This window comes from Camelina sativa, chromosome 12, assembly GCF_030686135.1.
Source record: "Camelina sativa cultivar CO46 ecotype springtype chromosome 12, ASM3068613v1".
Classification (NCBI taxonomy): Eukaryota; Viridiplantae; Streptophyta; class Magnoliopsida; order Brassicales; family Brassicaceae; genus Camelina; species Camelina sativa.
Window position 1 is genome coordinate 8,420,232 of NC_141891.1, and position 26,846 is coordinate 8,447,077.

Genomic DNA, 26,846 nt, shown 5'->3' on the forward strand with positions numbered 1-26,846 from the left:
TGGGGTTGTGTGTTGCGATTCGGTTCGATTCTATTGATCGTTGTTGAAATATTTAAGAGTCATAAACAAAATTGTTGCTTTTTGAAGGGTTTCTCGTAAAAAGTTGATTTTTACTATTTGGAAGTCAATTTGCCCGAATCTTGTATGTGTATATGGCAGTTTCTTACGATTTCATTCATCTTTTTGTGGGATTTTATCAAGTATGGTTGCAAAGGAACTTGTTCTACCTCAAGCTTAGAGTCTATCAACACTGAGGATCATCATCACATCTTGAACCGAGCTATGGATACTTTAAGAAAGATAGATAAAGTGTGTGTATATGGCAGTCTCTTGAAAGATCTCATTGTCCAGGTTCTGATCAGTCTTAAGTTAATTACAAACAAGCTCATTTGTTCTTTTCTCTGTGAATTGTTCTCTAAATTTTGTGTTTTGGATGTGATTTGTAGTGTTTGCTTAGATTGAAAGAGCCTGCAGTGTTACTGTGTTGTCGTGAAGAAGATCTTCACATGGTTGATCTGATGATGAGTTCCACCTAGCTTAGTGAGATGGATATGTGTTTCAGGGTCCTCTGTTTCAACAACGACCGTATCCATCACCTGGAGCTGTTCTGAGGAGAAACGCAGAGGTGGCATCATCGCAGAAGAAGAAACCAAACTCTCAATTCACGGAAATCACAAAGAGAGGCGATGGAAGTGATGGTCTTGGGGATGCTGATTGAGAGAGCCCGACTCATCTTTATATAAGATAGTTCCCATGTCTTCTACTGTTTTGTCTGTTGCTTTCTCCATATATGATAATGAGAGTAGGCTGTTTACTAGTTAATGAACACGATCGAGCTGTAATCAGATGAATTTTAAGCACAGGGTTCAGTGGTATTTGTATACATATAACAACACTTAAGTATCTTCCATCTTCAACAATATCCAGAAACATTCTCCTAATACTCAAAGAGCAACATGTTTTTAAAGTTAATGACTTTATTCTGGAATAATTAGTTTGACTAAGAAAGAATCAAAAGATACAAATGTGTGTGAGTTGTGAGTAAAGAGGCCATTCGATCATGTGGACCCAATTAAACCATGTCCCTTAAACTATACTCCATAGGAATCACATAACATCAGGTTGATCTGATTCTTCGCATCTTGCAGGGTTGTTGGACTGAAAGGGGTACAACCGAGAGCTGCTGATACAACTGCCACGGTAAGGCCATCAAACCAAAACACTCAAACCAAAATCGTTTGTTTGGTTTTTTTTCTCTAATTTCATTTACAATGTTTTTTTTATTTCATAAAAATTTGGTATTGTATTTTGAATTTTTGATAAAAGTTTTATAAGTTTGAAATTTAAATGTTCTTTTATAAGTTTTTATAATTGTAATATGTTTAAGAATATTAATAAACATTATATTATTAAATAGTATTAAACATTCTTAATTTTTTTATTAAACATTAATCTATGTATTTATTAAACATTCTTAAATTTTTATAAAAATATTATATTATTAAATATTAAGATCTTAAACATGTTCTCCCAATAACTAACTTATTAACAAAAGTTCTTAACTACTGATCTTACATTATTTTCACAATATTTATACTCTAAGAACACCCTAAACTGATCTCCCTATAAAGATGCCCTAAGATGATCTAGATAGTGAAAACTGAAAACTAAGTTAAGATACTTTGTCAAGAACCAAACAGTTCGCCCTAATATTTCCTCTCAGGCACTATTACCGAGGCGCCGCTACCATCTCCTCTCCCCGACGCCGGTAGAGCTCCGGCTCACCGGCGTCGGGCTCTCTCAGTCCTATTAAACTTTGCTCTCTTCTACTGCATCCTCTGTTTCTTTGTTCCATGGTCACTAGTTTCTCCCAGAGTCCTCTCGAGATTTTGGATCTCGACTCCGAGCATGCTTCAGCTTCTTTCTCCCCTTCCCTTGCCTCAGCTTCTGGTGAATCGTCTCGATGTGCCTGCTCCATCGTGGTCCCAGCCACGAGATGTTCCCTCTGAGACCAATGAGCGCCCCACCTGCCTCGGCTTCCGCCGGTCTTACCGCCTCCTAACACTGTCAACCGCAACAACTCTCCGATCCTTGGAATCTTTTCCCTTCACCAAGTGGTTTGCTTGGCTGAAGCTGGACGGGAGCTCTGTTTTGACACTGGAGCCGAAAAAGACTTTTACGGTGAAACCCACATCTTTGGCGCTCTCTAACACACCACTGATTCCGCTCTGTTCCAGGTTCGATTCTCACTCTTTATCCAACTCCCTGGTGCTTAGGATATCTTGGTCAAATGTGTTGCCCCTGAACTGGAAGATGCTTAAATCCGCTAAAGCTGTTTTGAACCCAAACCGTTTAGACCCTCGTGTCATTTGGTTGCCTGGTTGTGCTCGACAAGAAGTCTCTGAGTGTAGAGTTTGCGTCCTCAGAACTGGTTGTGATAAATCTATCTCAAGCTCAAAATGTTTAGCATCGAGTTTCTCTACTTGGTCAAGTCGGGGTCTCCTCGGTAGTAGAGTCTCGATCTCTTCGGATTGGCTTGACATCTATTTGTGTCGAGGAAAGTTGAGTACTATGGTATGGAGGACTGCATTACAGAGCTCTATTTTTAACCATGACCCGTCTCTATGGCGATTTATAATGCTTGCATCCGATGCTCCTATTTGTTGCATATCACCAATCCCTCAACTCTTTCAGCCCCAGCGTATAACCAAGCTTAAACTCGGCATTATGATTCCACCTCTGCGGAGAGGGGATTACCGATGTTTAGCCAGTTTGTTTTCTCCATCATTTCCATGTACTAAGCTCTCCAAAAGGTATATCATCTACTTATTGAAGTTCCCTCATATTGACTTAAAGAGTAGTGGCATTATGATCACCATTCCAAGGAGTGGTGGTTACCACAACCTCTTCAAGCTTTTCCCTTTCAGACTTAAAACCGCAACCACCCTTGCAGTGATCGGTTTTCAGAGCATTCTCAACCCTGCTCACACCTTTGACAAAGCACTACTTTGTGTAGATTGTCTCACTTTGATGAGATTCTCAGCTTTGCTTGCTTCATCGCCATCAAGTCTTCGAATCAAGACCATGGCCACCTTCCCTTCCAATGATCTACTCTTGGAAGCTGCATTGATATGTTTTGATCTCACAGGCTCCAGCTTGCTATTCAGCCATTGGTCCATAGCTCTCAAAACCCATATATCTCTTGCTTTTATTTATCTTTGTACTTTTATTGTCTTTAAATTTGGGGTATGCCCTCTTATGCTACTTAAGCCTTTCAACCTGCTTTGTATGTTACACTCTATTTAATAGAATGGAAACATATGTTTTTCAAAAAAAAAAAAAAAAAAAGTTAAGATACTTTGTCCCACATTGAAGTTTAAGAGATTTACGAACTAGTATATAATTATGTCACAAATCTCTCAGAATTAGTTTATGCGAATGAAGTAGGATTCAACTTTTTTTTGTTTTGTTTTTTATCATGACTCTTTAATTGATACCATATTAGATTGTGTGAGCCTACTAAACTCATACCCATAATCTAGTTTCAAGAGTTGGAGAATTGTTCAAGAGTTATATACTAATGGAAAAATGATTGAAATATCCCATATGGGGGACAAACAATTTTTGACACCCGTATCTCCCCTCTAACCCGCCTTCAACCTTGCAATTGAATCGAGAACATTGAAACATATGCTCTGCTACTATAATTTTTTTCTGGTCAATCGAGCTTGTTCCTTTTTATTGTTCAGATTCAAATCTTCTAATATGGTTTTTTTTTTTTTTTTATAACTACCCAATTTTTTTTTTTTTTTTTTGTTTGCATTAAAATTAATCTGGTATTGCATATCCGAATTTTTGTTTCATATCTCCCGAAGAGACGTATCAACAGTTCTAAACACTCTGGCGAATTCTGTTGACCTAAAACTTGGATCTCCCCATCGTATATCTTAGTTTCAAGTATTGTCGTGCTTCCGTCAGATTTCAACAAATTGGATTTCCAAAACTTTCGGATCAAATATACAAGCTATGCTCTGGACGAGAAGATACACACCGACAAAGTTTGGTCTTTTATTCGTTTGTCGCTGAGTTTAGAATAAGGGTTGTTGTCTTTATCGTCGATTGAACTTGAATCGATCCTCCAGATGAAGCAATTGCAGCCATTGCAGAACCTTACTCAGTCGCAGAGGACAGCTCTCGTTAGTGTCTTCGTGCTCCTTTTCCCGATTTTGTCCCCCAGTCTCTTCGGCCCTCTTGGCCGCGCCTCTCCTTCTCTCTTCTCCGTCAGTCTCTCTCTCTCTCTCTATATATATATATCTCCCTATCTTCGATTTCATAAACTAAGATTGCGAAGCTGAAGAATTTAAGTGTTGGCAACATTTTGTAGGAATGGAATGCTCCAAGGCCTAGACATATGCGCTTACTCCAAGGCGCTCTTGATCGAGAAATTGTAAGTTGGTTTGTTATTTAGTGAATCAATGTATGTTACTTTCCTCTTAAACCTTCTGGTCTACTCTCGAACGAATGTGCAGTCGATCAGACAACAGGTTGAGTTATGGTCTCCCTTACCAGATCAAGGTTGGAAGCCTTGCACTCAATCTTTTAGAGGATCTCGTAAGTTTGTAAATCAAAGCTTTCTTCTTCTCTCATCGTTTGCATTTCAAGTGCCCTGAAAAGTCTGTAACTTTTTTATTGACGTATTTGTCGCTCTTTACAGCCTTACCGGAGAAGTCTCAAGGGTTTCTTCAGGTGTTCCTTGACGGTGGACTAAATCAACAAAGGATGGGGGTGAGAGTTGCATCTCAATTCTTATAGAGTTTTATATTGGTTTCCCTTCTGACTTTTCTGGTTGCTTCTTCAGATATGTGATGCTGTTGCTGTTGCCAAGATTATGAACGTTACACTTGTGATTCCACGCCTTGAAGTGAATCCTGTTTGGCAAGATTCAAGGTACTGTATTTGTTATATCTACTAGTATGAAACTTCAAGTTGCCTGTGCCTTAGATGAATTTTGTGGTTTATGCTATGGGGGCATTGTCTTTGTAGCTCCTTCACAGATATATTTGATGTGGAGCACTTTATAAGTGTCCTTAAGGACGAGGTGCGGATTGTAAGAGAGCTTCCAACACAGTATGCCTGGAGCACGCGTGATTATTATGCCACAGGTATTCGAGCTACTAGAATTAAGACTGCTCCTGTTCACGCTTCCGCAGAGTGGTATTTGGAAAATGTCTTACCTGTTATTCAAAGGTTTGTGGCTTCTAAACCTAGTGATTAGGAATGGCGGCATTGTAAAATCCTGGAAAATATGATACTATAGATGATGTTTGAAATGCTTTATAGACGAAATTAAGGGGTGTTACATGCAAATGTGTTCCTGTGAACTAGATTTTGCGGTAGTCCAGTGCATTGTTACTAATATGAATTAATCACTCTTGTCTGCAGTTATGGTATTGCTGCGGTTGCCCCATTCTCTCACCGTTTGGCATTTGACAATTTGCCTGAAAGTATACAGCGGTTACGGTGTAAAGTAAATTTTGAAGCATTAAACTTTGTTCCTCGTATTCGGGAGCTAGGGGACGCTCTTGTGCATCGACTAAGATATCCTCCTTCCAGCTCTCAAACATCAGGAAACATGGATCCAACAGACAGAATAAACACCATTGTAAAAGCTGGAGCTGGAAAGTTTGCCGTGCTTCATCTTCGTTTTGATAAAGTATGATCTTCATTCTCAAAATGTGCCCATTTTTTTGCAGTAGTTTCTAGGTTGACATAATCTTATGTTATTTTCAGGATATGGCTGCTCATTCAGGCTGTGACTTCGAAGGTGGCAAAGCAGAGAAACTGGCGCTGGCAAAATATCGCCAGGTGATTTGGCAAGGACGGGTCTTAAATTCACAGTTCACAGATGAGGAGCTAAGAAACAAAGGGCGGTGCCCATTGACACCAGAAGAGATTGGTTTACTGCTTTCAGCGTTGGGTTTCAGTAACAACACCCGTCTCTATCTAGCTTCACACCAGGTTTACGGAGGAGAAGCAAGAATCTCGACATTGCGTAAACTGTTCCCTGGGATGGAAAACAAGAAAAGCCTAGCCTCTGCGGAGGAATTGGCTGATGTAGAAGGGAAAGCTTCTCTTATGGCTGCAGTCGATTATTACGTGAGTATGAAGAGCGATATCTTCATCTCTGCATCTCCTGGGAATATGCACAATGCATTGCTGGCGCATAGAGCCTACTTGAATCTCAAAACCATAAGACCAAACATGATACTGTTAGGACAGGTTTTCGTGAACAAGAGCTTAGATTGGTCTGAGTTTGAAGGAGCAGTAGTGAATGGTCACAAGAACAGGCATGGCCAGCTTCGTCTACGCAAGCAGAAGCAGTCTATTTACACTTATCCAGTTCCTGATTGCATGTGTAAAGTAGCTTAGCTTTCCCCTTTTTGGCCCCAATTCTTTTTTCTTTTTCTTTACTTTCTAAGATATGACTCCTTATGTACTCTATGAGTAAATTAATAGTTGAGGAACCTATCATACTATATGGTGCCCTTTGTCTTCATCACTGAAGGTTTTCGACTTTGAATGGTTGAAGCAAACTGAATGAAACTAATCTGTCTGCGGACTGGAAAGTGGTCAACGATTTGCATCAATCTGCAACTGATTCTATAGAATCTGCAACTGATTCTATAGTATCTTTTTTGTGTCTATTATTACTAGGAACCAAAATCTTGAAATGATAGATAAATATGGTTGGTTATAATGTACTCATCAAAGGGCCTAGACAGCCATGCATTTTTTTTTTTTTTAAATGGCCATGCGATGCATGAGTTTAACTTAAATTTAAGTAATTTATTCTTACCAATTAGATTTAAAATTATATATATGTAAGTGTTAAATAAATTAAATCTAATAATTCTACCAACGTATAGTATTATATTAGTACAAAATCTAATAATTTGTTTAAAATCACAATCATTGTTTGAGACCCGTGAAAATTCAGATCCATCAATTGTTTAACACAAGAAATGGAAACGTGGGAGGAATTGATTTAAAAATGATGAATTTTTTTGTTTACTTTTGTTTAATAGTGAAATTAGTTAAGAGAAAAAAAAAAGAAGATCGAAGTTTATTGGAAAGAAACTAATGCTAAAACTAAATGTTTTAAAAATTATAATTTTCAATTTTTTACCATTATAATTGATTGACAGTTTAAATGATTTGTGTAAAATTTACAAATCTTATGTTATTCAATCATGAATTTTAAAAAATCTATTTAAAATCCACTCTTATTGAACTGGTGATTTAAAAAACTACTTTAAAATCCATTAATATTTAAAAGAGTTTGTAGATTTGGATTTTAGCGGTATTCAACTTAACATTTTAAGTGATTTATATAAAATTTACAAATCCTATGTTATTCAATCATGAATTTTAAAAAATCTATTAAAATCCACTGTTATTGAACTGATGATTTAGAAATCTACTTTAAAATCCAATGTTATTCAAAATAGTCTGTGGATTTGGATTTTAATAAGTTTTAGGGATTCTGTAGGATTTGAGAGGATTTCTTTAGTTAAAAATACATAAATACAAATCTCATAGTTTTAGGTGGGATTTGAATTTTTTTTACTATAAATCATATCAACTTCCCTAAAATATATCAAAATTCCAAATTTCCTAAATCACATAAAATCCTACAAAATCATGGTTTCGAATTTCAATACACCCCCTTAATGTCTTTTAGGTATTTTGGAGGATTTGAGAGGATTTGTTTAGTTAAAAATACATAAATACAAATCTCATAGTTTTAGTTGGGATTTGAAAGAATTTTACAATAAATCATATTAACTTCCCTAAAATCTATCAAAATTTCAAATTTCTAAAATTTCGTAAAATCTTCCAAAATCATGGTTTAAATACACCCTAAGTCACTTACTTTTAACCGTTATTTATTTTTTTGATTAGTAGAATGAATATTTTACATCATTTAACTTTTTTTTGGATGGTTTATCAATTTTATAAATTTTTTTTTGTAAAATAATAATAATTGTGGAAATTTTGTTTTTAATTTTGGACAAAAATAAAAGGAAAAGTCAATAAGGAAAGTGAAAGGAGCCCACTCAGATTCAACGCCCCACCACCGATAAACACACACACACACAATAAGCCCCTCTTTGCTTCTTCTTGTCTCTGAACCTTCTTCCTCTTCCTCTTCCTCTTGCTCTTCGATCTCTCCCCCTGAATCCTCAAACCCTGGAGAAAGAGAGAGAGAGAGAGAGATTGAGTGAGTGACGGGGGAAGCTTTTCAAATCGAGGAGAAGAAGATGACCTCTGCTTTGTATGCTTCCGATTTGTTCAAGCAGCTCAAGTCAATTATTGGTACCGATTCGATGTCCGACGACGTCGTCCTTGTGATTGCAACCACCTCTTTGGCACTTGTAGCTGGCTTCGTTGTATTGTTATGGAGGAAAACGACGGCGGATCAGACCCGGGAGCTGAAGCCTATGGTTCTCCCTAAGTCTCTGATGGCTAAAGACGACGACGATGCTGATTTGGGATCCGGCAAGACTAGAGTCTCTATCTTCTTCGGTACTCAGACTGGAACAGCTGAGGGATTTGCTAAGGTACTCGCGACTACCCTTTCAAGTCGTGATTTTGATATCTTCTTATATGATTTTTGTGTGATTCAAAAGATTGGTCTTTTATGAGTCGGGTCATTTCAGTATCAGTTTCTTTTTTTTTTTTCTTTTTTCTAAGGCGTTATCAGAAGAAATCAAAGCGAGATATGAACATGCCGCTGTCAGAGTCATTGACTTGGTATGATCTACTTGGAGTATGATTCTATTCACTCCCTCTTGCTTAAGCTACTGTATATTGAATTTTCCTTTTACTGGTTATGGATTGAATTAGGATGACTATGCTGCTGATGATGACCAATATGAAGAGAAATTGAAGAAGGAAACTTTGGCCTTTTTCTGTGTTGCTACGTAAGATTTATCCAATCCGGTTCTGATTTCTTTTTGCGATCTAACCTCCAAGAGCTTGATGGATTCGTTTATTTTATAATGTATTTTAGTTATGGAGACGGAGAGCCTACTGACAATGCTGCTAGATTTTTCAAATGGTTTACGGAGGTTTGTAGCCTCAACTCAATGCAATGAATTAAATCGAAGTTTAGTTTTTCCTTGGATTTGATTTCCTCAGATACTCTGTGTTCATGTTTTTAGGATAATGAACGGGATATTAGTCTTGGACAACTAACATATGGTGTGTTTGCTCTTGGTAATCGCCAGTATGAACATTTTAATAAGGTACCGTTTTGAGAAGATGTTTCTGTCTAGCTTATTGGTTTTCTTCTGACCTGATCTGACGGTAATTTGTTTGGGACCAGATTGGGATAGTTCTTGATGAAGAGCTTTGTAAGAAAGGTACACGAGTATGTTTACATATATTTTAAGTCTTAGGTAATGCTAGATATTGGATAAAGAGCGTAGGAGATATTTGTGCTATGTTTTACCTAAGATAGTGCCGAATGTTTTCTCTTTCCTGTCTAGCTACATGGATACCCATTTCCTAGTCTCTTTTGTGCATGAGGTAAAGCGTAACTGGTATCATCATTCAATTCAGGTGCAAAGCGTCTTATTCAAGTTGGTTTAGGAGATGATGATCAGAGCATCGAGGATGATTTTAATGCCTGGTTTGTTTCTGAGTCTCTGTCTTACGTGTGCTCCTATGAAAGACTTTCTCTAGTCTTTTAATGTATTATTATAGACAGGGACTCTACAGTCTTCAAAGTTGACTTGGTTAATAGTGTTTTTAAGGGTCTCCATACTGTATTATCCATGCTTTTTGTGGTTTGTAGGAAGGAATCGCTATGGTCTGAACTAGACAAGCTCCTCAGGGACGAGGATGATACAACTGTGGTAACTCCCTATACAGCTGTTATACCTGAATACCGGCTGGTGATTCATGATCCTAGTTTGATATCCGAGACACCAATGGGATCAAATGTGGCCAACGGAAATATTGCTATTGACATTCATCATCCCTTAAGGTATAGTTAAGGTGTAATAAATAGTAAATACTGGAATAGGCTTACAGTTTCGGTTGTTCTAAAAATTGTTTCTTTTTCCAAACAGAGTTGATGTTGCTGTGCAGAGGGAGCTTCACACACCTGAATCTGATCGGTCTTGCATCCATCTCGAGTTCGACATATCAGGGACTGGTATTACGTAAGCATCCAACTCTTAACATATTTTATTGCATTATACCCTTGCATTAAATTCAAGGCAGTCCAGTTATCTCAGCTTACATAGACTCCTTGTTTTATATGATTAATAGAGTGAACTGGGAGATTTTGCTACAAATTCAGTATGTTTAGAGTTAGTAGGACTATGGCATTCCATTGAGTATTATTACCAGGATTACGGAGATTAAAATACCAGTCACATTGGGTCATGTGAAAAAATAAAACTTTTGCATTGAATATCTTCAATATTGGTTTCTGCCATTCGTTTCTGTGTGTACTTATATATTAACATGTTGTTTTTGATGTTTTAGTCAACAGTTGATTGTTCTGTTAAAATTTCACAATTAGAAAACGGCGTATAAAAACTATTGCATTTCTTTCAGATATGAAACAGGAGACCATGTAGGTGTTTATGCGGAAAATCATGTTGAAATAGTTGAAGAAGCTGGGAAATTGCTTGGCCACTCTCTCGATTTAGTATTTTCCATACATGCTGATAAGGAAGATGGCTCCCCATTAGGAAGCGCAGTGCCGCCTCCTTTCCCTGGTCCATGCACGCTTGGGGCAGGTTTGGCAAGATACGCTGACCTTTTGAACCCTCCTCGAAAGGTTTACATCTATTTATTTTGTAATTAGCCTCACATAGCTTTTCATGGTTGCTTTGGTCTTTGCTTATTCCCAAATATTAAACTCTCTTTTTTTGGTTTCAGTCTGCGTTAGTTGCCTTGGCGGCCTATGCCACTGAACCAAGTGAAGCCAAGAAACTTAAACACCTGACATCACCTGATGGAAAGGTTCTGAATGACTGGAATATCGAGTTTTCTCTTGATTTTAAGTTCTCATGAGCTAACACAGTCGGTTTATCTATTGTAGGATGAATATTCACAATGGATTGTTGCAAGTCACAGAAGTCTGTTAGAGGTGATGGCTGCTTTTCCATCTGCAAAAGCCCCACTAGGTGTCTTTTTTGCTGCAATAGCTCCTCGTCTACAACCTCGTTACTACTCCATCTCATCCTCGCCGAGGTAATTTAATTATTTTTGAGATATCTGTTGTGGCAGAAGGAAAACTACCCTTGAGTGTCTCTGTCATTCGAAATCTTTCTTACTTTTTTTTTACAATACAGATTGGCGCCAAGTAGAGTTCATGTTACATCCGCACTAGTATATGGTCCAACTCCTACTGGTAGAATCCACAAGGGGGTGTGTTCGACATGGATGAAGGTAGTTCTTACCTTCTCTTTTACTATCCAACATTTCACTGTTATTTTTTTTTTTAATAGTTTTCAAAAACTCAGAATGCAGTTCCTGCGGAGAAAAGTCATGAATGTAGTGGAGCCCCAATCTTTATTCGATCATCTAATTTCAAGTTACCGACCAACCCTTCAACTCCAATCGTTATGGTCGGACCTGGGACTGGCCTGGCACCTTTTAGAGGGTTTCTACAGGAAAGGATGGCACTAAAAGAAGATGGAGAAGAACTAGGCTCATCTTTGCTCTTCTTTGGGTGCAGAAATCGACGGATGGTGAGACTTTTAACAAGCACCTTCTTCATTTGCAGTGTCATCATGCTGAGCTGCTGCATATATTTATGTTGCAGGATTTTATATACGAGGATGAACTCAAGAATTTTGTTGATCAAGGCGTAATATCTGAGCTCATCGTTGCATTCTCGCGTGAGGGAGCGCAGAAGGAGTATGTTCAACATAAGATAACGGAGAAGGTAAATTATATGGAGGGATGCATCATGCTTTGAGAAAAGAATGTCAAATAATCTCCTTACTTTTTGCATTTCATCTGTGTGTTCAGGCAGCACAAGTTTGGAATTTAATAAAGGACGAAGGATATCTTTATGTATGTGGTGATGCTAAGGGCATGGCCAAGGATGTGCACCGAACTCTACATACCATTGTTCAAGAGCAGGTATAAAGAAGCATTGTGATGGAATTTAGTATTTCATTTCGGTTTTTTTCCTTGGAAGATTGACCCAATGATTTTTTCTTACAAATTTCCAGGAAGGTGTGAGTTCGTCAGAAGCAGAGGCTATAGTTAAGAAACTTCAAACTGAAGGAAGATACCTCAGAGATGTCTGGTGATTTGATATAATATGATTAATTGGAATTGTCTGCCTTTTCAAGGTTTCTTGGTACGAAGGAAGAAGACTCTTTTTACCATTTAGATATTTATTTGTTTATTTTCTTCCATCTCCCTTCTTTTCTTGCTTATTATAGTCAAAACATGAATGGTTTGTCAAAGTTGTATTTGTATGAACAAAAGTATAAACTATTAAATAAATCTGGAGGAGCCGAAAAGATTTTAGTCATGCTTTGTAGTGTCCATGGTAGATCATTATGAACCAGTGAGTCAGTGACTCTCTTTTCGCTCTATAATCTGTCATGTCCAGTTTCCGAATGTAGTAGACACCAAACAAGAAAGATCTCAAGGTAGCCTCTTCCTCTATCTATTATACTAAATAAGTTTGGCAATGAATATCATTCTAATAAACAAGCAAAAGGTCAAAATGTTACTGATAAAATGTTGACAAAAAAGACTATATGACAATAGACCAATAGTCTTTTATTTTATTATATAAAACACAAACATAAAAAACTCTTGATAGTAGACTGATGAAAGTTAGAAACTCTTGGTCTCTTTATAAACGTAGTTTGATTTGGATTTTCACTTCTTCTCTTGCCAAGATATGACATTCTTTAGGAATATGTTTTTGATATGCTAATAGTCCCACATTATGCTCTTCCCGTTATGGAACTCCGGATTTCAACCAAACCCTCGTTTTATATATATAGAGTTGTTTTGTCTTCTTTGCTTATCCCCTCATGTGGATATGTGAGGAATTAAGTCAGAATCTTTCTTTTGACATGGAGGTCGGTCCCAGGAGCTCAAAATTGTTGTAATAACCCATCTTCCATAAGTCGATGGAGTGTTAGGCAAACGTGAAATCACTGAAGTGCCTTGATCTTAAACTACATCAAGCTCAACCAAACCCATCTTTTTCGTGTTGGATATTCCAATAATAAATTCCTCCGTGTAGTTTCATTCCATAACTGGCCACTAACAACCAACAACGCATGTAGATTGATTTCATCCTACTTTCAAAAAAAAAAAAAATCTATTTTTGGTATCATTAAATAGTTAGTCCAAGACCCACATTAATTGTTTTTTTTCTAGTTGTGAATCCCATCCAAATCTATAGATAATTTTGGTATCATTTGAATAGTCCTAGACCCACATTAGTTGATTTTTAATTTCTAGTTGTCAATCGCATCAAAAATCAATTCAGAGGGACATTAATTTTTATTGCAAACCAATAAAGGCCACTATTCATCAGCATTTCCAAGTATATAACATTTTATTTAGGGTTCCCAACAATTTGGATAATAAATGTCATCACCGATACAAGAAGAGTCAAAAGAAATATCGAATATGCCATAAGAATTACAAAGTGTAAATAATGTATAGTAGTTGCACACCACAAGAACAAAATACAAAGTTACATAATCATAGTAGCCACCTCATCCTTGAGTTTTGCAAGGTCTTCATCAGGCATCACCACACTCACAATCCTTGCAGACTTTTCCTTGGGGAAAACCAAAACAACACCTTTGTCCCCAACCCCATGAATCGTGTAGTTTACGAAATCCGGCTTCCCCCCTTTGATCTCAAACTCGTACATATCTGACATGTCAAGATTCACAAACGTTAAATTTGCACCGTACGTGATAAAATCTGAAGACCCTCTATCTTCTTCTATCGTCCGCTTGATCACACCGTTTTCTTCTCTTTTCCCACCCGCAATCAGTGCAGCTAGTTCGGATATCCCAATCCTTTCGTCCTTTCTTTCCACTACACTTATTACCAAGTCATCATTCCAACAGGTTGTAGATCTTTTACGGTCGCAAATGGTTATAACATTTGTTTCTGTTTCGCCACGGATATTCAGTAGCGACTTCCATATCAATGCATAGAGAATATCACTCTCCGAGAGAGGTTGGTCTTGCGTGGTGTACTTGGCCATCAAACGATCAAGTTGGTTGAGGCTCAAATTAAAAATGTATCTCCCCATCTTGCATTTATTGGCAAGTGACCAACAGTTGCCAACCGATTCTATCTTTTTTATGGAAATAGCTTCACCATTATGGTCATGAGCGGTCACTTCGGGGGTTTTCGGGTAAACGAGTTTGGGTAGGTCATGACCCGACATTAGCTGTCCAAGTGTTTTCATGAACGTTGATGCTGAAAACACATCTCCTAGAACATGGGTCCAACTCATCCCAATAGAGAACCCCCCACATTTAAATTGAGTTATCTGAAATACGAGATTCAAAGTAAAAAAAATAAATAATTTAGTCTTGCCTGATTTGTAAAGACTCATTCACATGTGAAAAAGATATTTTTTTCCTCTTCCACATAGTATATTTTTTGGAATGAATTTGAAATGAATGTTTGATAGTAACTACTAAAGATTTGCTTTACAACATAAGTAATTCGCCTGCATGGGAACTTTATTGATCCATAAAACTAAAATGTGTGTATGTGTGTGTACCTGGAGGAAAACGAGTGGAGAGAAGAAAAGATCAGGACCAAGAACGTGATCGTAGACAAGGAACCGGTGGTCAATGGAACGATCTTCCAAGTCGAGCCACTTCTCGACCGTGAACTCTTCGACGTTGGCCTCGACGATGCGTATGCCACTGTCGTTGCAGCGAATGTAAGGTAAGGCTAGACCAGAAGGGTCGTTGTCGTTTTCAGGCATCCGGATCCGACCAGAGACGTGATAATTAGATTGGAGTAGGGTAAACATGGTGCTCTTCAAGTCGGAGACGGTAAAGTCACGTTTACCCTTCAAAAAGTAGACGGCACGGACGTAGTGGAGCTTCATGGCTAAGTCCATGGGGGTGAGCGCTCGTGGCTTGTTCTCGCCTACCACAGAAGCAGGCACCACCGAAGAGAGCCTGATACCGGTCACTGGGCTTGCCTCCATATTTCTTTTTGTTGAGATAGAGAGCTGATATGTGTCATGTGCCTGAATGGGATGTGTTATATAAAATACTAAAGTTTTGTGTTGGGACCGGACACCTGTTTCGGTGACGGCAACATTAAATGTAGGTGGGATTCGGGTGTCTAGCAACGACAGGGTTGAGTGGTCAGATCCATCCAACAACGACCCTTCTTTATTACATTCACCATGTCATATGGCTTCAAGCAACAAACGCACATGTACGGGTTGTACCCAACTAGAATTCTTCACAAGATACTACTATTATTATTAGTTTTACTCAACAAGTTACATGAATCCAAATAAAACAAAATACAGTTTCCTATAGTAGCATTGTTTCCAGCAGCAAAAATGATAAGAATACGAATGTGGGACACTTCAAACGCATTCACGCAACAAATTTTCCTGATAATGATTTTACAATATTGAAGAATTAAAAAAAAAAAACACAAAATATTTTAGCGTAGAACACCCCTATGCCAACCATTCTACTCTCCAAGATGATCATCATTCGCTGTTGTGTCTCGTTAAGAAAATGAACACTAGTCATTGAACAATACCTAGCTCGAAAGAGTCGTCGGTGATCTTTCTGGATATCCTGATCGTACTCCAGATGCTTGTATTTGGTGTATTTCACTAGGCCTATTGTCCTGATCAATTGCTTGACTCATCGCATGTAGCCTCATCTAGAGAAGCAGCGAGGTACTCAGCAAGACTCTGCTGATTATTGCTAGCCTTGTGGGAAGCTTCTGAGGTCACAGATTTTTTTGGTGCAATAGAATTGGGAAGCCAGGCTTGACTTGTTGTTGAGTTGCTGCTAGAAGAATCTGAGCAACTCTTCCATAAGACTGGCTTAAGATACTTCCATGGATCTTCAGTCATGGAATTGGAGTAAAATCGTTCTGCCCCTAGTTCCATGGGTCTTCTTCCTCCATCTCTCCCAAAGCTTGTGTTCATACCGCGTCCTCGGCTTCTACCTCTTCCTGAGTTAGGATATGTGTTTCCAGCCCAGTTAGAGTTCTGCCGTCCGTAATGGGAATATTGTGGAGCAGTATTGTTGTAGTTGCCTCGACCACCAAATCTATTATTCCCCATGTCAGGATATTCTGGAGAGAATGGTAAAGGACGAGGTACCCATTGAGGTGGACCTAAATGGTTAACTGGTGGAGGCCTATAGTTATTATTCCAAGCGGCGGGTGAACCTCTGTGTGAGGGTGAAAGATGCGCCATCCCTCTTGGTCCGGTATGCAGATTATGACCATCATAATGAGCTGCTTGAAAACCGCCATGATTGGTATGCGCCTGATACTCACTCCCCAATGATCCTGTTCACAGTAACAATGCAAGGATTAGTACTAGATTACTTCTCATTGTCAGAAACAGAACATGAATTTTCTGTAACTGATGTGAACATAGTACTATCAATTCCTAGAAAGGGAAGCATAAAGGGATATATAAAGTAAGGTAGCTGAAATTAATAGGTTCGGAAACTTATTCCTGATGAAGAGTGACAATCACGAACACATTACTAAACACTAACAATGAACAAAAAAATCCTAATGATTTGATGTAGAGAGCACCTAACTATCCCAAACACAAGAAGCTTCCTTACAACCAGAGACCACAAGTTAGTTCCTGAATATGTTCCATCTTCTACTTATATACTCACCAAGGACCAACTAACATGCTAACTACGTTAAACTGACATGGTATAAAGCAATTGTGAGTGTGTGAGAAAAAAAAAAGAACCTGGAACAGACGGTGGAAACTGCGGCGGAACTGGGGAGCTGGTTTGGTGATGATGAGGAGAGGAGATGTATTGTTGCTTAGGGGTCTTGTTTCTGTTGAAACTAGAATAAGCAGACATGGGGTCTGTGTAATAATCAAACCTTGGCTTTTCAAAAGACTCCTGCTGGTGAGTAGATGTCTCTGCCAAGGGGTTAGATAAGTGACCTGTGTTCACAGAGGTTTCAAGACCTATAGAATCATCATCGTTCTGTGCAGCAGCTTCCATTCTCATTGCTTTTAACATTTGTTTTCGTTTCTCTGAATCTTCCATTGTGTTGTTGTTACTCAATGCAAATCCAACTACAACGATCACAATTAATTCACAAAGGAAATTTTAGAAATCAATCCCATCGGATCCAAAAGACTAGCTACAATCTGACTCTAAAACACCAAATTCTTCAATTACTCAGAAATCTAAATTGGGAAAATAGAATCTAGAGTGATTACGAACCTTGACAAGGTACTGTTTCCCCAAAAAAATCTTCACTTCCTCGTCGCCAAAGGTCCAAGGTCGGATTGAAAACCCTGAACTGAATGAAACAAAGAGCCTTCAATACATAAACGAAGAATTCCAAAATCCGGTTCGTGTTCGACTGTATTTTATTTTTCAATTAAAGTCGGTTTACTGGTTTACGACTATTGAAATAAAAAGACCAGACCGGGAAATTTATCAATTGCAATTTGCAAGCACGAGAACAAAAGTCTCGTCTCTCTCAGTTGTTCGTATCTCGATCGACGCCGCAACGTGCTCGTTTCAGGTGATCCGCTTCTCCGTTTGTTCATTCATCTCTGTTGTTTTCTAGATTTTTCGATCACACTTAGATTTGTTTCGATTTAGTGTTTTTGTCTTAGCTTTCTAATTTGTGTTCTAAATTTCTGATCAGATTTACCAGAGAAGTTGAATCCAACTCTCGCTTTCAACGGAGAAGAAGAATGCACGGTCGTCCAAGGAAAGCTTCTAAGCCAGAAGAGGAAGCAGCTTCCGCTGCTAAAGCGGTTAAGCTTCGGTCTCTTCAGTCTCAGTTTATGACTTATCATCATGATAAAATGTACAAATCTTCTCTTTTCATTTCGATCTCATCGGTTTTATTTTGTTAGAATTTTAATACGATTCTACAGGATCCTTTGTTCATAATCTACTAATCATCATTATGTATGTTGTGGAATTTTTTGGTTTCTAGTTATACCAAGGAAGCTATTGAATTGAGCACGAAGCTTCTAGAGATCAATCCTGAAGCGTACACAGCATGGAATTATCGGAAGCTTGCCGTGGAGGATAGCCTTTCCAGAATCGGGCCTGATCCAAGCTTGGTCAAGCCCATTCTTGATGAAGAACTCAGAGTGGTGAGTTTTTCCTACCAATTAGTATAAAAAAAAAAAGGAAACAAGTTTTTTCTCTTCATGAAAGTAGCTGCTCAGTAGTGATTGCTGTGTATTCTGTTGTTAATTCAGGTAGAGAATGCTTTGAAGCAGAATTTCAAGTCCTATGGTGCTTGGCATCATCGGAAGTGGGTTTTGAGTAAAGGGCATTCCTCCACAGGGAATGAATTGAAACTTTTGGATAAATTCCAGAAGCTGGATTCCAGAAATTTTCATGCTTGGAATTATCGCAGGTGAAAACTATGGTATCTCAACACTCTTTTTGAGGTGCATTGTGTATGTCAATCAAAGCTTTGCATATTAATGTGTTGTTTGTTCCTTTTCAGGTTTGTTGTAGAGCTAACCAACAGGTCAGAACAGGATGAGTTGCAGTATACAGATGATATGATCAATAACAATTTCAGCAACTATTCTGCGTGGCATAATCGTAGGTACGCATTATTATGTAGTAAATTATATGGAAACACTACTTTTACATGTTCATAAATATTTTTGTTTTTTTTAAGAAACCGAAGCACTAGATTGATAGTCACATGTCTCGAACCAAAGTAATTAATAGTGCAAAAACGGAGTTCATCCTGGAAGGATGCATTTGTTTATGAACAATATGAAGCTTCCTCTGATGGAACATTCATTTTTGGGTTACTTAGCTTGTTTATAATTTGGTTGATACTATTGCTATATATTTATGGGGATACTTACAAAATCTAAGGCTTAGTTACTATAGCTTCTCGATTCAGTAAACACTGTTACACCGCCAAGGTGTTCATCACATCAGCATATTTACCTGCCTGTATCAAAGGCGCTATTACCAATGTATCTTTTTTGTTGTTTGAAATTCTGCAGTGTACTTCTTTCAAGTTTGCTAGCTAATAGGGCTGATGGATTTGTGCCAGAGAAAAAGATTCCTGATGAATATGAAATTGTACATCAAGCTATTTTTACGGACCCAGATGACCAAAGTGGTTGGTTTTACCATCTGTGGCTACTTGATCAAACTGTTAATGTGGAGTCTCCTCTTCTCACTTCCTCTTGGCCTTCGCATGGTTCCAGTGTCATTCTATCTGGAGCTGGGTGCTTGAATGGCTCTCCTTCTAACTTTACTACTTTTTGTTCTGAGACGGGTTCGTTTCCACTGATTCTCTACTTTGACCAAGCTGTTGGTGGAGTTAGCTCGTTGACTGTTACACTTGATTCTGAACTAAAAGGAAACGAGAACCTTGTCTGGGAACCAATTTCGAATAAAAGCTCTCAAGTATCTTGTGTATGGGTTGCTCGTCTGAATTTTAGTTCACAACCTTGTGGAAGCAAGGATTACAAAGTGAAAGTCAGGCTTGGGAACTCTCCAGGAATTGTTTCTTCCAGAGGATTTAATTTCAGCGCTCCTTATGAGTTTGTCTTTACAGCGCATGTTCATGATCCCGCCAAAGATTCTCAAGAGCGCATTGTTTCATGGACGGATGGTTTTGAACTTTGGGATGCGCAGTCAAAGGATTTGAACTCTCTTGTCACCTTGGGTCAGTTAAACGCTGGGATTGATTTAAAATGGCGTCAGGCAGCTATAGATTCTGAGATTGAATGTTTCCGTCTATTAGCTGATAGGTATATCCTATATACTTCATTGTTTCGATGGGAATGAGAAATTGTAGTCTTTAACTTTGTTCTCTTATTCCTTTTATAGCAAAATCGGAAAGCTCACTCTTGCGAGGCTTTTGATGGCTTCTGAAGCTATGATGTCGGATGCTGCTGTTAAGGGTGTTCACTATGAAGAAATACTCCAGCTGTATAACGATTTAATGGCACTGGATTCTTCGCATCACCACTACTACAAGGATGAGCACAGCGTAGCTTTTCTCCACAAGGTATTTAGTCTTCCTTTTCGTAGTGAATCTCAATTTGAGCTTCTGCTCTTAAAAATTCCATCAGAATTATGATTTTCCCTACATTGTCATCTCAATTTGAATCTAGATTTTTTATAAAATTTCTGTTTCATCACGCCTACTACTCATAAAGACAATGTTCATGCAGGTGACTTCAAGCAGTGAATCCTTATCAAGATACCTTTTTAGATATAGGGATATGAACAATCTTGTATGTCTCCGGCTAAATAAGTTATCACTATCTCGGATAGCCTCTGTCAACAAATTGCTGTTTGTCCAAATGTTAGACCTTAGTCATAATGAGCTTCATTCAACCGAAGGTAAAGTTGCTTGATTCCAGCTGTTGCATCTGTGTGATAGATGTGATTAAATGGTGTATGTGGGTCTTGCAGGATTGGAGGCAATGCAACTTCTCTCTTGCCTAAATCTGAGTCATAACCGGATCAGAAGTTTTTCAGCGCTGGACTCTCTAAGACATGTGAAGCAGCTGAAAGTATTGGATGTTTCCCACAACCACATCGGCAAGCACTCAGTGGACACAACACGGTACCTTTGTTCTTCACCGCTCTCTAATTCAGACTTGAGTCAGGATGATGTAAGAAGACAGAATCCGGGATTGGTCACCAAATACTGGGATGCGTATTTCGTGTTAAGAGATTTGAATCTGAAACAATTAGATATAGCAGGAAATGAAATTGCAGGGGACGAATTCAACTCTTTTGTCCTCCAGGTTGTGCCAAAGCTTGTATGGCTCAATGGCCAGAAACCTGGGAATTAGATCATAGGGCCAAGTTTTTGTATTTGTAGATCATCAAATCCCCAAAGCAATTGGGGTTCTCTTTCTTGATGATGGTTGTTGTTGTGATTTGTTTCTTAACAGTTAACAATCTTATTTATACCTTTTTATTTACCAAATCCTTTTGCTCAGACTGAATCTACCCAGATAAATTTTGGTTTTGATTCGATAGAAACATTTTGAAACATATTAAACAAACACAAGCTATATTAGACATGTAAAGAACCTTTTCTCTGTTCCTTTTGTTTTTGACCAATCAACTTTTAATTAAACAGCTTTTTGATGACATACTGCATGGATTGCAAATTTACAACAATGCAACGGTCTCCAACTGCAAGAAACCAAATCTCATAATTTTATTTTATTCTTTGTCCCAGTCAATGAAAAACTATACTATACAAACAAAAACCAAAAGAAAAAATTAGCCTTCCATTCTTCCAGGCAAGGCTTCGTCTCATTGATTTTTCTAATTTAAAATCAAATTCAGGAGCTAATCAACGCAAAGCACCTACAGTTTTTATGTTAGTATTTTGGAAGAGTTAAGTATTTAAACTATAGAATGGGAGCTGTTTTAGCTGGAATTACCCCTTTGTCTCCGCCCATTTGTATCAGCTGCACCGGAGACTTTAGTAGCTTCTTTAGTGTGTCTACTATGCCACCAAAGGCTGGTCGCTGAGCCGGCTCATCTGACCAGCAAGCTTCCATCAGAGAAACCAAAACTGGAGAGGTATTGGGAGGAATTATAAGCCGCCTGTTCTGGAATGCAACTGCTCCAACCACCTGATCACCAGACCAAGATTTTAAAAGATATACTATAACTAAACTCTAACAAACACTAAAGGTATCTAAGTTGTTTACTCATGTGTGAACACCAATTCTGAAGAATGATATGTTATTTTGGAGAGGGTAGAGAATGTTGGTTACCTGAGCAGGACTGAGTCCATTCCAAGGCTGTTGCAAAGTAATCAACTCCCATAGGACTACTCCAAAACTGTAAACATCTGATTTCTCATTTGTCGGCTCCCCTCTAAGAAACTCTGGAGCCATCCACTCAGGCTGTTAAAGCAGAGAAAGAGAATAAGTTTCACATGTCAGAACATATTTTTCCATATTCCACAGTAATTAACATCTTAGGAGAGCTTACTGTTCCTGCAACAGATTTTGATGGTATGAAAGTGTTTGCCTTGAATCTTGAAAGCCCAAAATCGCAAACCTGAGACAGGGGAAAGATTAAGGTTGATATGTTACAGAAAGAGACGATGGGAGGGTTTGTATCAATCCAGCTTTTTTGGTTTAACATCATTACCTTCACTGTCCAGTTCTTATCAACCAATAAATTTGGAGATTTCAGGTCCCAATGCACTACTGGAGGATTAAGACAGTGTAGGTAGTTGAGTCCCTTGGCCTAGTTCAAATAAAGACATTTTTTCAAGTTTCATACCAAAAAAAAACATATTATAAGATAAACATAAACTGAAAGATCACAAACCACATCCAATGCCATACGTAGCCTCCTCCTCTGATCTAGTAACTCCCCAGAAGCTGGCCTATGGATGAGGCGAAAAAGACTTCCCCTGTTTCAAGAAGTAAGACAGAAACATAAGCTAATAGGTAATGCATACGTTTAAGATGAAACATCATAAATCTGTTCAACTATACGACTTTGGCCTGAACAAACCAAAAAGAAAAAGTATACTGTTGAATTACCTTGGTAAATATTCTGTTATTATTGACAAGCGAGGTCGCTCTGTCACAGCACCCATGAAGAGAACAACATTTGGGTGACGAACACGTTTCATTATTGCAACCTTCAATCAAAATCACAGGATTGATCAGAGTTAGTATCAGAGAGGTCTCAAGTGATCTCATGGAGTTAGTTCTTCAGAAGAGACTAATCTGCTTGCTTTATACATACCTCTCTGAGAAATTCTCTGAATTGTTCATCATGGAAATCTTGTATAGACAAAATCTTGACAGCCACATCCTTCACCATAAACAAAAACGTAATCAACATCTTGTGCTGAAAAATATATCAGAGTGGGAGCTACTCCAAGGAGAAAACACATTAAATAAATGATGAAATTTTTTAAATTTGAAACCTACTGATCCATGCCACTCAGCACGATGGACAGTTCCAAATGATCCTGAAAAAACGTAGAGAGTTTTTGCTATTAAGGTGCTACATCAGAATATATTTTGTACTCTCAAAAATCATAGAAGAAGGACATACCAGCACCCACACGCTCTTTGATATGCAGTTCATTCCATGAGACCTCCAACCAATCTGATGCCAAAGAAGGCTCAATAGTCAAGTACGGTGAGATGGCATCAACAGGTAACCTGCCTTTTTTATCTTTTCGAGTGTCAGGTTCTGTTATCTCTGATTCAACTGATAAGTCTCCATTTGGCTGCTTGACAGGAGTTTTTTGAACTGGATCTTCTGATAAAATGGTTTCTTCTTTGAAGATTTCTTGTTGGGCAATCTTTTCTTCAATAAGGTTTGGTATATCAAGTGGTAGAGCTCGAAGAACTGATTCTGACAAAACCACTGATGATGTTTTTGTGAAGCAAGTTTGATCAACATGAGCACAACATATAGTAGCTGCAATGTCAGGCAACTCAATTTCTTTGTGTACATGGCCTTGACTCCCTACAAGAAGATTTCAATTAGCACAACTGTTATCACAATCTTCTTCCATCTTTACCTCAATTATAAACAGACAATTTTGAATTATAATGGTATTGCATGTTCTGCTAACTGCAGCCTACCTGAACGTTGGATATTTTCAGAAAGATCGCGTGAAGCCTTTGACTCTACAGTCTTACAAGGAGATGTAGTATGCACGCAAGTCCTGGAATATTCTGTAAGATGACTCATTCGAAGAGGTGAAGGAATCTGACACTGTGTTCCACCGTTGATAGAGGAATCCGGATCATGAACATTTCCTGGTTCCCCGATAAGGTCAACTACATATTCCCTGTTGAGAAATGATATCAAGTATATACTCAAAATGTAGAACATACGCTCAAAAAAAATATATATTCAATGCCACTCTAGAGCTAGCACAGAATCAAGGACATACACAAGTAGACCCCTGGAGAGGAGAGACCCATCTGTTAGTAAAACATAAAGAATCAATAAGGGGTTTAAATAGAAAGCAGGTAGAAACTTCCTAAATACCACTCCCTGAAAGTCCACAAGTGTAGGAATTAAATCTAGTTTTGCTAACAGCCTGAAGTCTACTTATGTAGTTAAGTAGAAAGAGACGGAAACAAAAAAAAGCCAATGGGGGAGGCTTATAAAGCTATCAAACCTTGGAAGCTTCCTGTCATCGTCAATCTTGACAAGGCAAGACGATTGGTGGCCCTCTTTACAGTACCTGCAGCCTCGAGCTATCCGGCATGGTAAGCCTATGTAATCAGCCAATTTCTGCATATTCATGATTCACAAGTCAAGATGCAATACGGCAGAAGTTTTTTAAATGTTTAAACCAGTCTAGCTTTCTAATATGTACGTTCATGGCTCACCTTAAATAAAATGGCACGATGCCGGCAAAGGCCCATCGTTAGACTACCTATAGGAAGAATGATACACTTCCGATACTCCTTGAGTCTATTGCTAACTAGTTTCCATCGTTTCTGTAGATCACCATCCTCCATCTGAAAATTTCCCCTAAAAATCTCTAAAACCTCAGCACACAAATCTTATCGTATATATGCACAACTATGAAGAAAAAGAAGAGAAAGTAGTGTACCCCATATAAACAGCAACAAGTCTACCAAGTTTCTCCACGAGCAGTAACATGTTGTCAGAAGAACAATACAGCTCACGTGCCTTGTCCTCCAGTTCTTTAAGACGCGAGTCCTCACGTCTGTCAATCAAAACCACTTCCATTGATGTATCAGTCGGCTCAGTCTCCTTTAGTAACAAAAGAGATGGAAGTCGTTTTCCTTCCTCCGAATTGTTACACATCAACCAAAGATACGGATCCATCCCTAATATGCTGTAAAATCCATCTGATATTTTGTCACTGTATGATAAACAACCGCTTACCTGAAAAAATACAAAATGTTGAAAGAATAAATCACAACTCAAACCTAAATCTTACCCATAGATCATTCAAGACAAAAGTTCATATACGTACCCAAAAACGGTAGGAGACAGTTTCAATGCTCTCTGTATGAACCAACTCAGCGGCCAGGTTAGCTTGAGAGGTTAACCTCAAAGCAAGCGTGACTTGCAAGTAATATCCTTCTTTTGACTTCTGCGCTAAGCTTTGCTCTTTACCCTCTCCCCTAACCTCAACTTCTTCTTCCTCCTTGGTCACAGAGACACGCGTGGTTGTCGTCGTTTCCCTCGCGTCTGTCGGACTCGAGAAATTGGAGAAATTACCGTCCAGCGTCGTCCCGGAGAAGAAACTTCCAGCGAAGCTGCTGTCACTAGACATTCGAGGAAGCGAAACCTCCCTATCAAAGCTCCGACCAATGTTTCGTTCATTCATGCTAATCGCTCGAGCGGAAGAAGACGACGTCACAATGACGGAATCAGGAGAAGAAGCAGCAGGAAGCGGAGCAGCCGCCGCCGCCAACAAAAGCTCTCTCTCCTCATCGACGTCGCTAGAGATAGAGAGGCGCGTAGGCTTGACGCGTCCAGTAGTAGCGGCGGAAGAAGACCGAGATAAATTCGCCTTCTTCTCGGCCAACCACTCATAAAAAGCCGCTAGTTGCTGCTGCTGTTTCTTGTTCTCCGACTTGCGATCATTGCTGAAAAGATCTGAAACGGCGGAGCTATTAGAAAGCAGAGGATTAGATGAGAACAGAGTTGTCGTCTCCTTCTCCTTGTCGCCGATGAGTCCTCCATTAGATGATTTATGATCCCTTTCAAATCCAAAACTCTCACCAACGTTAGACGACGGTTTCTTGTCGTGAGAAAAGGAATCGAATCCACGATCGGGGAACTGCCTCGGGAAGAAGTAAGTAGTCCGGTGAGGCATTTCGTTTTAACAAAAAAAAAAAAAAAAAATTGATCGAACAGGAAAATGAAAAATGATCGCAGCTTAGCTTTGCTTGGTTTCTCTTCGTTCAGCCAAAACCCGTCATTGAATCCAGAGAACAAGAAACACAAATGGTGACGACGATCAAGAAGAAGATAATAAAAGAGAGAAAAAACTGAATTCGTGGTGAGAGATGCTTGTGTTTGATCCGTTCTCTTCCCTATTGCGTTCAGATTGCAGTAGTCAAATTGTCAACCACTGGAAAAGGGAAAGAAAAAAAAAGACTGTAGAAGCTATCAAAACTGGTTCACCGGGAAACAAAAACACACGGTGGTTTTTAAGTGTGGGGGTGGGAGAGGAGAAATAGGGTTTTTGTTGTTGGATCAACAAAGGAGAGAGCGTCAAATAGATGTTGAGAGATTTGGACAACAAAAGAAAGGGAAGGAAGAAGAAGAAGAAGAAGAAGGAGAAGAAGAAAAAAAAAAAAAACAGCAAATTAGGAATAAACTATTTGAAAATTGTGTGTTTTTATTTTTTAAAAAGAGGAGGGGCCAATTAAAAAACTTTGAAAAGGCATTGGGACATGGGAGAAGGAGGGAGAAAACTTTATGTGAGGAGCCTACACGTATACTTTTCATGCAATAAGATAATGACACGTGGATTATCATCCTACTCATGCCATTTCTTGTTTGCTCTCTCCTCTCAATCTCTCTCATGAGCGCAGTTTTTTTACTTTTTATAAGGTA

The 26,846-nt window shown here is 38.6% G+C and overlaps 6 protein-coding genes across 11 annotated transcripts; 3 read left to right on the plus strand and 3 right to left on the minus strand.

The window, feature by feature from the left end:
* Positions 1-3,432: 3,432 nt before the first annotated feature.
* LOC104731001 (O-fucosyltransferase 31) lies at positions 3,433-6,536 on the plus strand. Its single transcript, XM_010450250.3, has 8 exons — positions 3,433-4,280; positions 4,385-4,447; positions 4,530-4,611; positions 4,715-4,785; positions 4,859-4,947; positions 5,044-5,247; positions 5,443-5,713; positions 5,791-6,536. The coding sequence occupies exons 1-8, from the start codon at positions 4,143-4,145 to the stop codon at positions 6,427-6,429; spliced, it is 1,557 nt and encodes a 518-aa protein (XP_010448552.1). The 5' UTR covers positions 3,433-4,142; the 3' UTR covers positions 6,430-6,536.
* An 881-nt stretch (positions 6,537-7,417) lies between these two features.
* Positions 7,418-12,568, plus strand: LOC104731002 (NADPH--cytochrome P450 reductase 1). The gene is made up of 18 exons (XM_010450252.3): positions 7,418-7,741; positions 8,085-8,621; positions 8,755-8,814; positions 8,908-8,984; positions 9,074-9,131; positions 9,225-9,308; positions 9,389-9,425; positions 9,625-9,694; positions 9,860-10,051; positions 10,137-10,229; positions 10,630-10,855; positions 10,957-11,040; positions 11,120-11,271; positions 11,373-11,469; positions 11,544-11,771; positions 11,846-11,968; positions 12,055-12,168; positions 12,261-12,568. Exons 2-18 carry the CDS (start codon positions 8,322-8,324, stop codon positions 12,339-12,341), a joined length of 2,076 nt encoding a protein of 691 aa, XP_010448554.2. The 5' UTR covers positions 7,418-7,741; positions 8,085-8,321; the 3' UTR covers positions 12,342-12,568.
* A 1,028-nt stretch (positions 12,569-13,596) lies between these two features.
* LOC104731003 (protein ECERIFERUM 2) lies at positions 13,597-15,507 on the minus strand. Its single transcript, XM_010450253.3, has 2 exons — positions 14,810-15,507; positions 13,597-14,572 (listed from the first exon to the last, which is right to left on the minus strand). Exons 1-2 carry the CDS (start codon positions 15,245-15,247, stop codon positions 13,757-13,759), a joined length of 1,254 nt encoding a protein of 417 aa, XP_010448555.1. The 5' UTR covers positions 15,248-15,507; the 3' UTR covers positions 13,597-13,756.
* LOC104731004 (protein SICKLE) lies at positions 15,507-17,637 on the minus strand. The gene is made up of 3 exons (XM_010450254.2): positions 17,502-17,637; positions 17,012-17,350; positions 15,507-16,587 (listed from the first exon to the last, which is right to left on the minus strand). The coding sequence occupies exons 2-3, from the start codon at positions 17,319-17,321 to the stop codon at positions 15,917-15,919; spliced, it is 981 nt and encodes a 326-aa protein (XP_010448556.1). The 5' UTR covers positions 17,322-17,350; positions 17,502-17,637; the 3' UTR covers positions 15,507-15,916.
* On the plus strand, positions 17,636-21,237 carry LOC104731005 (geranylgeranyl transferase type-2 subunit alpha 1). The gene is made up of 9 exons (XM_010450255.2): positions 17,636-17,808; positions 17,935-18,099; positions 18,232-18,394; positions 18,503-18,663; positions 18,757-18,861; positions 19,277-20,032; positions 20,112-20,292; positions 20,459-20,630; positions 20,703-21,237. The coding sequence occupies exons 2-9, from the start codon at positions 17,984-17,986 to the stop codon at positions 21,086-21,088; spliced, it is 2,040 nt and encodes a 679-aa protein (XP_010448557.2). The 5' UTR covers positions 17,636-17,808; positions 17,935-17,983; the 3' UTR covers positions 21,089-21,237.
* Positions 21,238-21,438: 201 nt separating this feature from the next.
* LOC104731006 (serine/threonine-protein kinase CTR1) lies at positions 21,439-26,810 on the minus strand. Of its 6 annotated transcripts, none has more exons than XR_015575091.1 (16): positions 25,252-26,810; positions 24,862-25,160; positions 24,635-24,779; positions 24,421-24,536; positions 24,190-24,220; positions 23,876-24,084; positions 23,337-23,756; positions 23,206-23,250; positions 23,022-23,090; positions 22,814-22,914; positions 22,596-22,680; positions 22,413-22,511; positions 22,251-22,319; positions 22,031-22,162; positions 21,692-21,886; positions 21,439-21,614 (listed from the first exon to the last, which is right to left on the minus strand). XR_015575091.1 is itself a non-coding variant. In XM_087479357.1 (16 exons), the coding sequence occupies exons 4-16, from the start codon at positions 24,437-24,439 to the stop codon at positions 21,597-21,599; spliced, it is 1,488 nt and encodes a 495-aa protein (XP_087335483.1). In that variant the 5' UTR covers positions 24,440-24,536; positions 24,635-24,779; positions 24,862-25,160; positions 25,252-26,630; the 3' UTR covers positions 21,439-21,596. The 6 variants fall into 6 exon arrangements, 4 of the variants coding, with proteins under 4 accessions (XP_087335483.1, XP_087335481.1, XP_087335482.1 ...); XM_087479357.1 differs by having other exon boundaries at positions 23,210-23,250; positions 25,252-26,630; XR_015575090.1 differs by lacking the exon at positions 24,190-24,220.
* Between the last annotated feature and the right edge of the window lie 36 nt (positions 26,811-26,846).